The 14,510-nt window shown below is 53.3% G+C and overlaps 1 protein-coding gene across 1 annotated transcript in view; it reads left to right on the top strand.

Moving 5' to 3' along the window:
• Nucleotides 1-14,510, top strand: part of herc1 (HECT and RLD domain containing E3 ubiquitin protein ligase family member 1) — a 38,785-nt gene that overhangs the window by 3,068 nt on the left and 21,207 nt on the right. Inside the window, 28 exon segments of the mRNA XM_037484041.2 lie at nucleotides 1,947-2,912; nucleotides 3,037-3,132; nucleotides 3,293-3,487; nucleotides 3,628-3,939; nucleotides 4,083-4,179; nucleotides 4,273-4,416; nucleotides 4,758-4,885; nucleotides 4,962-5,106; nucleotides 5,661-5,832; nucleotides 6,221-6,355; nucleotides 6,637-6,802; nucleotides 7,438-7,563; nucleotides 7,669-7,890; nucleotides 8,014-8,166; nucleotides 8,280-8,412; nucleotides 8,629-8,820; nucleotides 9,133-9,357; nucleotides 9,443-9,616; nucleotides 9,712-9,826; nucleotides 9,918-10,038; nucleotides 10,476-10,647; nucleotides 11,057-11,393; nucleotides 11,587-11,707; nucleotides 11,842-11,893; nucleotides 12,512-12,783; nucleotides 13,258-13,473; nucleotides 13,858-13,978; nucleotides 14,196-14,433. Coding sequence (XP_037339938.2) covers nucleotides 1,968-2,912; nucleotides 3,037-3,132; nucleotides 3,293-3,487; nucleotides 3,628-3,939; nucleotides 4,083-4,179; nucleotides 4,273-4,416; nucleotides 4,758-4,885; nucleotides 4,962-5,106; nucleotides 5,661-5,832; nucleotides 6,221-6,355; nucleotides 6,637-6,802; nucleotides 7,438-7,563; nucleotides 7,669-7,890; nucleotides 8,014-8,166; nucleotides 8,280-8,412; nucleotides 8,629-8,820; nucleotides 9,133-9,357; nucleotides 9,443-9,616; nucleotides 9,712-9,826; nucleotides 9,918-10,038; nucleotides 10,476-10,647; nucleotides 11,057-11,393; nucleotides 11,587-11,707; nucleotides 11,842-11,893; nucleotides 12,512-12,783; nucleotides 13,258-13,473; nucleotides 13,858-13,978; nucleotides 14,196-14,433 — 5,525 coding nt within the window. The 5' untranslated portion in view covers nucleotides 1,947-1,967.

The following is a 14,510-nucleotide window of genomic DNA, read 5'->3' as shown; positions in this document are numbered from 1 at the left end:
AGGGTGAGAGCATGTAGAGATGTGATCATTGTGAGAGGGTGAGAGCATGTAGAGATGTGATCAACGTGAGAGGGTGAGACCATGTAGAGATGTGATCATTGTGAGAGGGTGAGAGCATGTAGAGATGTGATCATTGTGAGAGGGTGAGACCATGTAGAGATGTGATCATTGTGAGAGGGTGAGAGCATGTAGAGATGTGATCAACGTGAGAGGGTGAGAGCATGTAGAGATGTGATCATTGTGAGAGGGTGAGAGCATGTAGAGATGTGATCATTGTGAGAGGGTGAGAGCATGTAGAGATGTGATCAACGTGAGAGGGTGAGAGCATGTAGAGATGTGATCAACGTGAGAGGGTGAGAGCATGTAGAGATGTGATCAACGTGAGAGGGTGAGAGCATGTAGAGATGTGATCATTGTGAGAGGGTGAGAGCATGTAGAGATGTGATCAACGTGAGAGGGTGAGACCATGTAGAGATGTGATCATTGTGAGAGGGTGAGACCATGTAGGGATGTGATCAACGTGAGAGGGTGAGAGCATGTAGAGATGTGATCATTGTGAGAGGGTGAGAGCATGTAGAGATGTGATCAACGTGAGAGGGTGAGACCATGTAGAGATGTGATCATTGTGAGAGGGTGAGAGCATGTAGAGATGTTATCATTGTGAGAGGGTGAGAGCATGTAGAGATGTGATCATTGTGAGAGGGTGAGAGCATGTAGAGATGTGATCATTGTGAGAGGGTGAGACCATGTAGAGATGCGATCAACATGAGAGGGTGAGACCATGTCGATATGTGATCAACATGAGAGGGTGAGACCATGTAGAAATGTGAATATTGTGAGAGGGTGAGACCATGTAGAGATGTGATCATTGTGAGAGGGTGAGACCATGTAGAGATGTGATTAACGTGAGAGGGTGAGACCATGTAGAGATGCGATCAACATGAGAGGGTGAGACCATGTCGATATGTGATCAACATGAGAGGGTGAGACCATGTAGAAATGTGAATATTGTGAGAGGGTGAGACCATGTAGAGATGTGATCATTGTGAGAGGGTGAGACCATGTAGAGATGTGATTAACGTGAGAGGGTGAGACCATGTAGAGATGTGATCATTGTGAGAGGGTGAGAGCATGTAGAGATGTGATCATTGTGAGAGGGTGAGAGCATGTAGAGATGTGATCATTGTGAGAGGGTGAGAGCATGTAGAGATGTGATCAACGTGAGAGGGTGAGACCATGTAGAGATGTGATTAACGTGAGAGGGTGAGAGCATGTAGAGATGTGATCATTGTGAGAGGGTGAGAGCATGTAGAGATGTGATTATTGTGAGAGGGTGAGAGCATGTAGAGATGTGATCATTGTGAGAGGGTGAGAGCATGTAGAGATGTGATTATTGTGAGAGGGTGAGAGCATGTAGAGATGTGATCAACGTGAGAGGGTGAGACCATGTAGAGATGTGATCATTGTGAGAGGGTGAGAGCATGTAGAGATGTGATCAACGTGAGAGGGTGAGACCATGTAGAGATGTGATCATTGTGAGAGGGTGAGGCAGCAGGAGAAAGTCGAACTGCAGAGAAACAGAGAAACTGTTGTTTTTTTTTCTTATTGATTCTGTGAAGCAGAGTCTGGACTTTCTCTGACCTGTTATGCAAAGGTTCATGTGTTTAGTTCACTAACAGCGAGCATCGCTCCCTCAGTACACCATTCATTTACTGCGCTATAAATAACCTACATTATTTTCTATATATTTGGTTTTGTCGATTCACAATATCATCCTGCGGATGTATCGATGTTAGTACCAATCATGCAAAATGAAAACATTTAATAACCTCAAAATGAAGATTGTTTTTTCTCATTATTTGATATAGCCCTATTTTGCAAATCCAAATGACTGTTTGCAAAGCTCGATTTGGCCGGTTAGTATAATGCTGACTCGATGCTTTCAGGACTGATGGCTCCAGAGTGACATGGCTTTAATGATCCCCCCGGTGAAGCTCAAATGGCTGGAGCACCTGAACGGCTCATGGATCACCGAGGACAGCGAGTCGATCGCCACGCGGGACGGCGTCTTGGTGCTCTACTCCAAGCTGCTGGCCAGCAAAGAGGCCGTGCTGCTGCCCCAGCAGGTGCTGTGCCTGAAAGGGCCCCAGCTCCCGGACTTTGAGCGCGAGTCCCTCTCCAGCGATGAGCAGGAGCACTACCTGGACGCGCTGCTCAGCAGCCAGCTGGCCTTGGCCAAGATGGTCTGCTCTGACTCTCCCTTCGCCGCCGCCCTGCGCAAACGCGTGCTGGTGCTGCAGCGCATCTTCTACGCGCTCTCCAACAAGTACCACGACAAAGGAAAGATCAAGCAGCAGCAGCACTCCTCGGAGAGCAGCTCCGGCTCGGCCGACCTGCACTCCGTCAGCGAGCGGCCGCGCTCCAGCACCGACGCCCTCATCGAGATGGGCGTCCGCACGGGCCTCAGCCTCCTCTTCGCCCTGCTGCGCCAGAGCTGGATGATGCCGGCGCCGCCCGGCCCCGGCGGGGGCGCCGCAGGCGGCATAAACTTGTGCAACGACGTCATTCACACGGCCATCGACGTGGTCAGCTCCCTGCCGCCGCTGTCTCTGGCCAACGAGAGCAAGATCCCGCCGATGGGCCTGGACTGCCTGGCCCAGGTCACCTCCTTCCTGAAGGGCGTGACCATGCCCAACTCCGGGGCGGACATCCTAGGGCGGCGGCTGGCCTCGGAGCTGCTGCTGGGGCTGGCCTCCCAGAGGGGTTCCCTGCGCTACCTGCTGGAGTGGATCGAGATGGCGTTGGCTGCATCGGCCGTGGTCAGCGCGATGGAGGAGAAGAAGCCGAGCCAAGAGGGGCTCATCGGATACGATTGTTTCATGAACATCCTCATGCAGATGAGGCGCTCTCTGGTGAGTAAACATACACTACTGGGAGTATTCTAACCAACCAAATGGAGACAAGCAGGAGGAAACGGATTCTAATTGCGTCACGGTCCTGTGCGGTGTGATGATTTAAATGTGTGAACCGTCTCAGGGCTCCTCGGCAGATCGCAGCCAGTGGAGAGAACCCTCACGGACCTCTGATGGCTTGTGCTCCCTGTACGAAGCCGCACTGTGTCTCCTGGAAGAAGTAAGGCCCTTTGAGAAGTATTTTTGACTTTATACTGTAAATAAGACGCCTCCACATGCTGATAGCCTTCACCTAGATCCATACGAGTAATTCTGTCTTCCATCAGAAGAGATGGATCGCTCACAGAGCTTCTCCAACCACCACCCTTCTCCCCCCCCAGGTGTGCCGAATGGCGTCGGACTACTCTCGCACCTGCGTCAGCCCGGACAGCATCCAGACCGGCGAGGCCCCCGTGGTGTCGGAGACCTGCGAGGTGTACGTGTGGGGCAGCAACAGCAGCCACCAGCTGGTGGAGGGGACGCAGGAGAAGATCCTGCAGCCCAAGCTGGCGGCGAGCTTCGCCGACGCACAGACGGTGAGAGAGAGAGCAAAGAGAGAGAGTCAGGAAATGAAGAACAACGTTGTACTCTAGTAAACAATGTGAAAGTACAATGTGTGAGGTAAGTATGGAGTACTCACTCTCCACCCCCCCTCGTTCGCTCCCCACTCCCGCAGATCGAGGCGGGCCAGTACTGCACCTTCGTGATCTCCTCCGATGGCTCCGTGCGGGCCTGCGGTAAAGGCAGCTACGGGCGCCTGGGCCTGGGCGACTCCAACAACCAGTCCACGCTGAAGAAGCTCACCTTCGAGCCCCACCGCGCCATCAAGAAGGTCTCCTCCTCCAAAGGCTCGGACGGCCACACGCTGGCCTTCACCACGGAGGGGGAGGTCTTCAGCTGGGGGGACGGGGACTACGGCAAGCTGGGCCACGGCAACAGCTCCACGCAGAAGTACCCCAAACTGATCCAGGGCCCGCTGCAGGGGAAGGTAGGACCTCAACCTCTGCACCTCATCCAGATGTGAACTTTAAAGTCCTTTTATGCTGCTCAGGTTGATGAGGTACTCTACTCCAGTATGTCTAGTTTATTATTATCTTTTGATTATTTCATTGTGTGTGTGGGGGGGGTCAGGTGGTGGTGTGTGTGTCTGCTGGCTACAGACACAGCGCTGCAGTCAGTGAGGACGGAGAGCTGTACACGTGGGGGGAAGGAGACTTTGGGAGACTAGGTAAGTCCCAGAACTCCTTCGTCCTCCTTCAGGGGACAAAGAGAACGTCAGCTGTCACTTTGAGACGTTAAAAGGACGTTTTCTGTTGCTCAGGTCACGGCGACAGCAACAGCCGCAACATCCCCACCCTGGTCAAAGACGTCAGCAACGTGGGGGAGGTGTCGTGTGGCAGCTCCCACACCATCGCTCTGTCCAAGGATGGACGCACCGTGTGGTCCTTCGGAGGAGGGGACAACGGTGAGGACACCCCCCCCCCCTCAAACGTCATGATTTACTCTGTGAATAGAAAGTTTACATTTTTAAATTGAAGAATTATGCACATGGTTCTTTTCAGTCTTTTCTTTTCTGCATTTAAAATGTTTGTAAATATTTGAACATCAGCGAAGTTTATTCATTTTCTGCGTTCATGCTTTTTATTTCTGCTTTTTGATTCTTAAACCGCCCCGTTGTTTGATGTTCTAATGAATGTTCTTGTTTTTAAATTCCCTTTTCTTTTACCTTCTGTCTTGATGCTTTCCAGCTTCTGACCTGTGACTTGTTGACTGTGCGATACCAACAACAACTTTGCTTCCTTTCAGGGAAACTGGGCCACGGCGACACCAATCGGGTCTACAAGCCCAAGGTGGTGGAAGCCCTCCAAGGGATGTTCATCAGGAAGGTGTGTGCGGGGAGCCAGTCCTCTCTGGCCTTGACCTCCACCGGACAGGTAGGACCTCCGTCAGGTGGTACCCGCGGCGCAGCAAAGGGCGCGGCGCGCTGACGGCTCGTGCCTGGTTCTGCAGGTGTACGCGTGGGGCTGCGGCGCTTGTCTCGGCTGCGGTTCCTCCGAGGCCACGGCGCTCCGGCCGAAGCTCATCGAGGAGCTGGCCACCACCCGGGTGGTGGACATCTCCATCGGGGACAGCCACTGCTTGGCCCTGTCGCACGGTAGAGTTTCCCTCTTCTGTCCTTCCCTCTGGCAGCTCACCTGGAGGTGGTCAACCTTCTGGACCCACTGAGGGAACTCACAACGTCCTCGTTACACTGACTGAAATCTGTATGTCAAACATCTCCATGTTCCCCTGTCCACGAAGGGAGGAGCTACTCCAAGCTTCTCTGATTTATTGTCACATGACTGCTGGTCTCCGATGAGTCAATGGTGGCTTCATAGTTTCTCTGAGAAGATCAGAATGTAAAGGTTTTTTTTATAGAATCTGGTTAAAGTAGAAGAGTTTATTTGGGATTTTAAGTTGTTTTTTCCTTCTTTCTGACTGAAGCATTAGTGACACACGGTGTGTTCAAGGAGCGTCAGAAAAACCAAACAAAAGCTTTTCTTTTTCACAGCGCCTGGCTGATGAGTTTCTTTTTTAAAGGAAAGGGTTGAGGGTTTCCAGCATGATGTAATAGCCCCATTTGTTCAAACCGAAGCTCAGCATGAAGTAAAGCCGCCTTTAAGTACTTGATTATCTTATATTGTGTCACTTTTACCGACCACCATCCAGACAACGAAGTGTACGCATGGGGCAACAACTCCATGGGCCAGTGTGGGCAGGGCAACTCCACGGGGCCCATCACCAAGCCCAGGAAGGTGGTCGGCCTGGACGGAGTCGCTGTCCAGCAGATCTCAGCCGGGACGTCCCACAGCCTGGCCTGGACCGCCCTGCCCAGAGACAGGTCAGCTGAACAGCCGGGGGGGGGGGGGGGGCAGGTATTGCATCATCTGAGTCAAAGGTCAGAGTGAAACATGCAGCCCTTTCTCTTTGCTGCTGTGTGGCGCTTTAGAGCCAAGCGCTTCTTTTAGATGGGGTCACTTTGTTGCCTGATGTGTGAAGGTGATTTTAATACTTCATTTTGTAGAGTTTATCACTGATTTCAGTTAAATATACTATATCACAGTTGACAGTACAGGAGTCTTATGATGGTGTTCAAGGGCCATTGTAGGTGAAACAAATGATGGAGGTGAGGTGAGGTGGGTGGGGGGGAGATGACCCACACTAGCAAGAGCCCCCACGTTCCCTAAGAGGGGCTCTAGTGTGAGTAGTGACCCCCTGTGGCTCTGCAGGCAGGTGGTGGCTTGGCACCGGCCGTACTGCGTGGACCTCGAGGAAAGCACCTTCTCCCACCTGCGCTCCTTCCTGGAGCGCTACTGTGACGGCATCAACAGCGAAGTCCCTCCTCTTCCGTTCCCCTCGTCCAGGTAAATGCACCTCTACTAAAAGCCTCATCGTGTATGTAGGATAAACGTCCTGTGAGTCACACGAGAAGAAGCCACATAATCTGCCAGTTGGTGGCTCCGGATGCTCTATGTATTCTTCCTCCTTTCGCTCCTCTTGTTTTCTTGTGAAGTTGTGAACTATTCATATTTGATCTAATGTGAATATGTTTTCGGTCGTTCTTCTCTTTAATGTCATTTGTATTTTTACGTGTGAAACACCGTCATCTTGGCCACAGGATCATTGTTTCTCAATCTACTTGCAGGGAGCATCATAACTTCCTCAAGCTGTGCCTTCGGCTGTTGTCCAATCACCTGGCTCTGGCCCTGGCGGGGGGCGTGGCCACCAGCATCTTAGGGCGGCAGGCCAGACCCCTGAGGAACCTGCTCTTCAGACTGATGGACTCCTCGGTGCCTGATGAGATTCAGGAGGTAAGGAGACGCTCTGTTGATCCCAGTGTGATTAGCACTGCTAAACATGCAGAAGAAGAATCAACCACTTTTATTCAAGTATTTTCACCTCTTTAAACACAGCAGTGATTTCTGCTGCCTCCATCTGTTTTTGTGTCTTATTGTTTGTGGGGGCAGCGATTGATCAGCACCCCCCCCCCCCCCCAATATGTCAGGTGAAACCTCTGTTATGGCTAAAGGAGTCTGTTGGAAGGTTCTTTGAAGGGAGCCGAGATAATGGCTTCATTTCTCTTGTCTGTTTAATGAACACACAATAGCACACAATAACACACAATAGCACACAATAACACACAATATCACACAATAACACACAATAGCACACAATAACACACAATAACACACAATAACACACAATAACACACAATAGCACACAATAACACACAATAGCACACAATAGCACACAATAACACACAATAACACACAATAACACACAATAACACACAATAGCACACAATAACACACAATAACACACAATAGCACACAATAACACACAATAACACACAATAACACACAATAACACACAATAACACAGACTGAATGGATATAGCTGTGGATGTGTTGCGTCACCTGCAGCTGTGTGTCTTTGCCCCCATCAGGCGGTGATAGAGACCTTGTCGGTGGGGGCCACCATGCTGCTGCCTCCACTGAGGGAGAGGATGGAGCTTCTTCACTCCTTGCTGCCTCAAGGCCCCGATCGATGGGAGAGTCTCTCCAAAGGACAGGTACGCTACGCCACCTGATGGACACGCACACACACGTCCTTCAGATGAAGCCGGGTGTGTTTAGCTGTGTGTGTGTGTGTGTGTGTGTGTGTGTGTGCGTCACAGAGGATGCAGCTGGACATCATCCTCACCAGCCTGCAGGACCACACCCACGTGGCCTCGCTCCTGGGCTACAGCTCGCCTGCCGACGGGCCCGAGGGGCTCTGCAGCGGCTTTTCGGGTGCCTCGGAGCCGGGGGCGGCGCCTGCGGGGGAGGGGGGCCACCCGGACACCCACCTGGCAGAGATCCTCATGAAGACGCTGCTCAGGAACCTGGGCTTCTACACCGTGAGTTCGCTCTCATCGGCGGCCAGTGGACCACGTTTTCTTTCTTGTCCCCTGAGTTGCGTGCTGACCTTGTACCCTTTCCGACCCCCCCCCCCCCCCCCCCCCCCCATTTGTGGCGTTTAGGACCAGGCGTTCGGAGAGCTGGAGAAGAACAGCGACAAGCTGCAGCAGGGCACCTCCTCCTCCGACAGCAGCCAGCCGGCTCACCTCCACCAGCTGCTGTGCTCCCTGCAGAAGCAGCTGCTGGCTTACTGCCACATCAACTCCGTCACCGAGGTGCGGGGACGCCCCCCCCCCCCCAACCCCCCCCTCCCACGCCCGCGCTCATTTATTCCAAACACGCTGCATTCCCACGGGTTGAAAAGAGGCGTCTTCTCTCCCCCCTGCAGGACTCCAGCAGCGTGGCGCTGCTGCACAAACACCTGCAGCTGCTGCTGCCGCACGCCACCGACATCTTCTCCCGCTCGGCGGCGCTCATCAAGGAGAGCTCGTGGAACGGCAGCATACGAGAGAAGCTGCAAGGTGCTTCACTGTTTCTCTGCTCTCCTAAACATCTTTATACTTTCATTATTACACTTCTCTTACACACGCTGTTGTTTATATATGTGTGTCTATATTAATGTTGTAATCTTTAACACAATTCTGGCACAATAGTGTGCTTTAGGATTGATACATTTCTACCTTTCATGTCCCTGCTGATCCTTTTTAACTACTAAAACGCTGCCCCCCCCCCCCCAGACGTGGTCTACGTGTCGGCGGCTGGCAGCATGTTGTGTCAGATCATCAACTCGCTGCTGCTGCTCCCCGTGTCGGTGGCGAGGCCTCTGCTGAGCCACCTGCTGGACCTGCTGCCTCCTCTGGACCGACTCAACAGGCTGCTGCCCGCCGCCTCCCCCCTGGAGGACCAGGAGCTGCAGTGGCCCCTCCACGGTGAGCACGAGGAGCCCCCCCCCCCCGCATCCTATACGCAAGATATATCGTTGTACAGTACCAGTCAACAGGTGGACACACTTTGTTCTGTATGTTATGCATGTTATTACATATGCTATACACCTGTATATTGGGTAGCATTAGACTTGCTGTGGTTTAGCTCGACCTCTGACCTCATTTAAGTATCAAATCTTTACCCATTTTGTGCTTGAGGCTTTTGGGGGGTTTGTGATCCACAAACGTGAGTCAAGGACTCTTGTTGTTGTTGTCTGTGAGTCTGTAAACACTTAACTCACGCCCTGCGCCCCCCAGGGACGCCGGACTGTGCCGAGCCGGCCTCGTGGACGTCGCTGCCGCAGCCGGCGCTCTGCTGGGTGTGGCTGGTGGACCTGGAGAGGACGGCGGCCCTGCTGGTGGGCCGCTGCCTGGGGGGGATGCTGCAGGGGAGCCCCACCTCGCCGGAGGAGCAGGACACCGCCTACTGGCTCAAGACCCCCCTCTTCAGCAACGGCTTGGAGGTGGACATCCCGCAGCTCGGTAGGGGAGCCGACAGAGACGCTTTCATGTTTTCCACGTAGATGTGTTTCTTCTCTTGACCCCCCCCCCCTTTGGCGTCCTGCAGACTCCTCCATCAGCTCGCTGCTGGAGGCGGCGCTGTCCGGGGACGAGGAGCAGAAGCCCTTGGACTCCACCCTGCGGCCCGACTTGAGCGTCCTGGTGGACCTGGCGCTGTGTTCCTCCAAAGAGCCGGCCAACAGCCTCTGGATCAACATGCAGGACTACGGCATGAGCAAAGGTCCGCTCTGCTGCCGGCCTCCTGTGAACCCTGCGGCCCCCCCGGGCCTGAGGCCAGCTGACCCTCAACTGGCTGTGCTGTGTGTTCTGTTGCAGACTGGGACAACGCGTCCCTCAGCAACGAGACCCTGCTGGACACCGTGTCCCGGTTCGTGTTGGCGGCCTTGCTGAAGCACACGGGGCTGCTGGACCAGGCCTGTGGGGAGGGCAGGTAACCGCTGTGGTCTCTGTGATGTGTTGGAGCTTCTCCACACTGTCCCGCCCTGCCAGAGGTAATCAGACGTCTTCATGCTCCTCGTCAGGTACCAGCCATCTAAGACCCTGGCAGAGGTCTATCGCAGTGTTTACAAGGTACGGAACCGCCTGCTGGCCTGTAAGAACATGGACTTCATCCAGACCAGATCCTCTTCTCGTGAGAGGAGGGTGAGTTCAGCTTTTCCTGCAGATTATTCTTTTCAGTCTTCTCGTACGAACAGTTGCATGTTGGGGTCGATTTCACATGATCACGTCCTCACTTAGAACCAGTGGCGTATGGGGCGCAGTCGATCCGTACTAATGAGAACAAATCTATGTTTAAATGGGCAGGAGCAGCCCAGCTAGTTACGTTAGCAGCTAACGGCTAACACATCCATTAAATGACATTACAGGTCATTTAACTGAGGCTTTTTTTTGTCTATGCCGTAGAATGCATCGTATCATATCTTATATTCTGGTACTGTATCTCATCCTAACTTATCTTATAGTATTGCATCATACTGTATGGTATCTAATAACAAGCGCCGCGTCTCATCGAAGGTTTGCTTTGGAAGTGAATGTCTCTGTTCATGAAACAGATGTTTTTCCATCAATGTTTCCTTCAGATTTCAGACAACCAGGACTCGCTGGACATGGACCCTCAGGAGCACTCGTTCACGCGCACCATCGACGAGGAGGCGGAGCTTGAGGAGAGAGCCGACCGCGAGAGAGAGGAGGGGCACCAGGAGCAAGACGACGAAGAGGAGGACCGGGAGCACGAAGTGATGACGGCTGGAAGTGAGTCCGCGCCTGAGATGTGTTTCATGTGCTTCTGTGTCCTCGTCAGCAGGCCTACTATTTTAATGAAGTTCTGAATTCAATGGTGATCTTACATTAATTTGATATGACAAAGCATTCTGGTCCTGCACAGGATTTAATGTTATAAAAAAAGGAAAAATGGGTCGAGATATAAAACAATTAGATTTAAACGCTGTGGCTGTGCTGAGCGGTGTGGTTCTGGGGTACCGAGAGGCCTTCACCCGGCTGTAAACATTTGATTGTGAAGTTAGTGTTGCAGTAATCTGTCTTGAGGAGTCGTTGCGGGGGCTCAGCAGCTGGAGGAAGTGTTTTGTGCGGCTGCGTCCCGTCCTCTAACCCAGCGTCTTGTGTCTGTGGGATTTGTGTATGTGCATCTTGCACCACACAGAAATCTTTCAATGTTTTCTCTCAGCGCGGGAGGTGGCTCGCAGTCGGGACAGGGAGCGGACCAGCAGCAGCACGGGACTCGGCTCCGGCTCCGCCTCCAGGAGCGGGGGAGGTGGAGAGGAGGACGCCGTCCTGTCCCAGGAGGGCAGGAGGGGCAGCGGCGGCCTGCCGGAGGGGCAGGACCTGTACACCGCCGCCTGCAACTCGGTGATCCACCGCTGTGCCCTGCTGCTGCTGGGGGTCAGCCCCGTGCTGGGGGAGCTCACCAAGCAGAACCAGGAGGAGGGGCAGAACCAGTCCGCCACGGGGACACCGGAGGGCCTGAGCTATATGACCAGGTCAGCGGGGGGGGGGGTTAAACTCAACTCACCTCATTCACTGTAGAATGAGTTTAACTGTAAAGGATCAAAAGATGGTTTTACTTCACTCGATGACGTTGTGGATCAGGTCACAGGGGGCAGATATTATCATCAGTATCGTTGAGGGTCAACGCCATAATCAGGGTCATCGTTATTGTGTTTGTGTTTTTAGGAGCGAGAGCCTGAGTGCAGAGAGCCGGTCGGTGCAGAGCGGCCCGGGCTGCAGAGTGATGAAGTCCAGGAGCGAGTCTGACCTCTCTCAGCCCGAGTCCGACGAAGAGGGGTGCTCCCTGGTACAGCACGCACACACACACGCACGCACACACACACACACACACGCACACGCACACACACGCACACGCACACGCACGCACACACACACATCTCTGAGATCTAACCCTTTTCCTCCTCTGTCCCCTGTCTTCAGAGCGGGAGGAGGAACGTGGACCCGGACTTGGCGTTCTCCCACAAGAAGAGAGGTAAAGATCATTCTCGGGCCAGATGGCGTCTGATGATGGCGAGGAGGATGACGATGACGGGTCGTCAATCACGCGCTGCTTTTGTCTCTCGGCTCCTCTGTGTAGTTTATTTACTTCTTTTGGGGCAGTTGAGCAGTTAGCTCATTCCTCCATAACTGGGATGCCCCCCCCCCTCCATCCCATGATGGCAGCTCTGCACAGAAAAGGCTCGTTCTTGGTGAAGATTGAGATCAGTGAAGGTTTTCATGGAATTTACTGGTTGCCGAAATCACCAGAACAGATTCTTCAAAGGGACAGTAGTGATGTTTGGAGTGAGGTTCTCCTCCAGAGGATCAGGGTTCTACTGCAGTAGATGAAGGACAACCACAACCGGAGAAAACCACATCACTGCGTCCCTATTATTCAAAAACGTCATAGTTGAACTTTTAGTTGCATTTTATTTGCCCGGCGGGGGTCAGAACCCCGGTGCTTCATAGACGGATCCATCAAGGCTCATGAAGGCTCAGCATTTCTCCATCTGACGAGCTCTCAGAAAGCAACGCGGCCCGTCCATCATAAAAGAGTCCCGTTGTGCTTTCATGCATCTGAAAGGCCCGCCCCCCTTCTCCCTCTCCTCAGGCCTGCTCCACAGCTCCCCGGACTCCCTGGCCGAGTCCTGGACCCGGGCCAAGCTGAGCCGCAAGCGCAGCTACGGCTCGGCGCTCTTCTACGAGGAGTCTGAGCTGGAGCTGAGCCGCTCGCTGGGCGTCCACGCCCTCATCGACAACACGGTCAGCTTCATCAGCGGCGACGTGGGCCTGGCTCCGGCCTTCAAGGAGCCGGAGGAGAGCATGTGCACCAGCCCCCAGGCCACCATCCTGGCCATGGAGCAGCAGCAGAGCCGGGCGGAGGTGAGGCCGCCGAGCTCACTTTCTTTTGCACGTTTCTTACCTTCTTCACGTCAACCAAACCAGCCGTGAGTCAAAGAGCGTTCACATGAGGCCACAAACAGGCTCCTCCACTCACATGTCAGGCGATACTGGCAGGGAGAGCAGAGGAGGTACCAACAATGAGGAGGTGCCTGTGAGTGCATCGTAACAGGAAGAGATATCAGGCATTGACACGCACACGCACACACGCACACACACGCACACGCACACAGACACACACACACACACACACACACACACACACACACACACACACACACACACACACAGCACAGTTGTATTGCACAAAATACCTGCAAGTGTTTTTCTCTCCATCAGGTCTTTCAGTAAAAAATGACCAGATTTATACATAAACAGTTATTGTTTAGCTAATGAAAATGTAGCAAACACATGTGACGCTGTTGGAACCCCCCCCCCCCTCCCCCCCCCTTCCAGCTGCGGTTGGAGGCGCTCCACCAGATCGTGGTGCTGATCACCAGCATGGAGGAGAAGGGCAGCCAGCCCGGGAGCGTGGAGCGGCCTGGGGGGGCCTTCCTGTCCTCCTCCCTGCTCACCTCCGTCCGGCTGCAGTTCCTGGCGGGTTGCTTCGGCCTCGGCACCGTGGGCGCCGGAGGGCTGAAGAGAGAGAGCGTGCAGCTGCATCACTACCAGGTACAGAGGCAATATTCACAAAGCCCCTTTTCACCTCTATAAAACAAACCGTCTGTGGACCGAGGTTTTGAAGCCTCAATTTGGGCAATTTAGCTTAGGCCTTGTTTACTTTACATGGACCATAAATGACCAAATGAACATCATGCTGTGTTGAAGAAGACTTGAAACTATGGACTGATGTTTAAACATTATAAACTCATGTTTACAATGTTTACTGAGGGAATAAATCCAGAGAGAAGTAGAGTCATTCCTTCCCTGCTGATCACTACAGATTTTAGCTTTGACTTCGTTAAAGAGCCGAGGTTGCCTCTTGTTTTCCTGTAATGTTGTGCAGCCTTAAGTTGTGGCCTCATTAACTGTGTCGTCACTTCTTCTTCTCTGCAGGATGGTGTAAAAGCAGCGAAGAGGAGCCTCCAGATGGAGATCCAGACCGCTGTTCATAAGATCTACCAGCAGCTGTCCGTCACCCTGGAGCGAGCACTGCAGGCCAACAAGCACCACATAGGTGACACTTATCAGGATGCAGGATGAAGCTCGGGAAATCTCCATATGAAAGAAACTCATCGCTTACTTTGTTTTTGTACCAGCGATTGGCTTTTACTTGTTTCTATTGATTATTGGTTATTTCACTGGTGGTTGCATGTATTAGAAGGATTAGAAGGTGTGTAGTTCTGTGCTTCATAAAGCTGACACCGTGTCTGGTGCTTTCTCCCGGTCCCCAGAAGCTCAGCAGCGCCTCCTGCTGGTCACGGTCTTCGCGCTGAGCGTCCGCTACCAGCCGGTGGACGTGTCCCTGGCCATCTCCAGCGGGCTGCTCAGCGTGCTGTCCCAGCTGTGCGGGACGGAGACGATGCTGGGACAGCCGCTGCAGCTGCTGCAGAAACCCGGAGTGTCTCAGCTCAGCACCGCCCTCAAGGTGGCCTCCACCCGCCTGCTGCAGATACTGGCCATCAGCACCGGGTACGAGGCGCTGGGGGGGTTCATTAAGTCGGTGCTGTGTGAACACAAAGATTGCATCAATAGAACCTCGTGTTGTC

The sequence above is a fragment of the Pungitius pungitius genome, chromosome 4 (assembly GCF_949316345.1).
Source record: "Pungitius pungitius chromosome 4, fPunPun2.1, whole genome shotgun sequence".
Lineage (NCBI taxonomy): Eukaryota > Metazoa > Chordata > Actinopteri > Perciformes > Gasterosteidae > Pungitius > Pungitius pungitius.
This window is presented reverse-complemented; position numbering and strand designations above follow the sequence as displayed.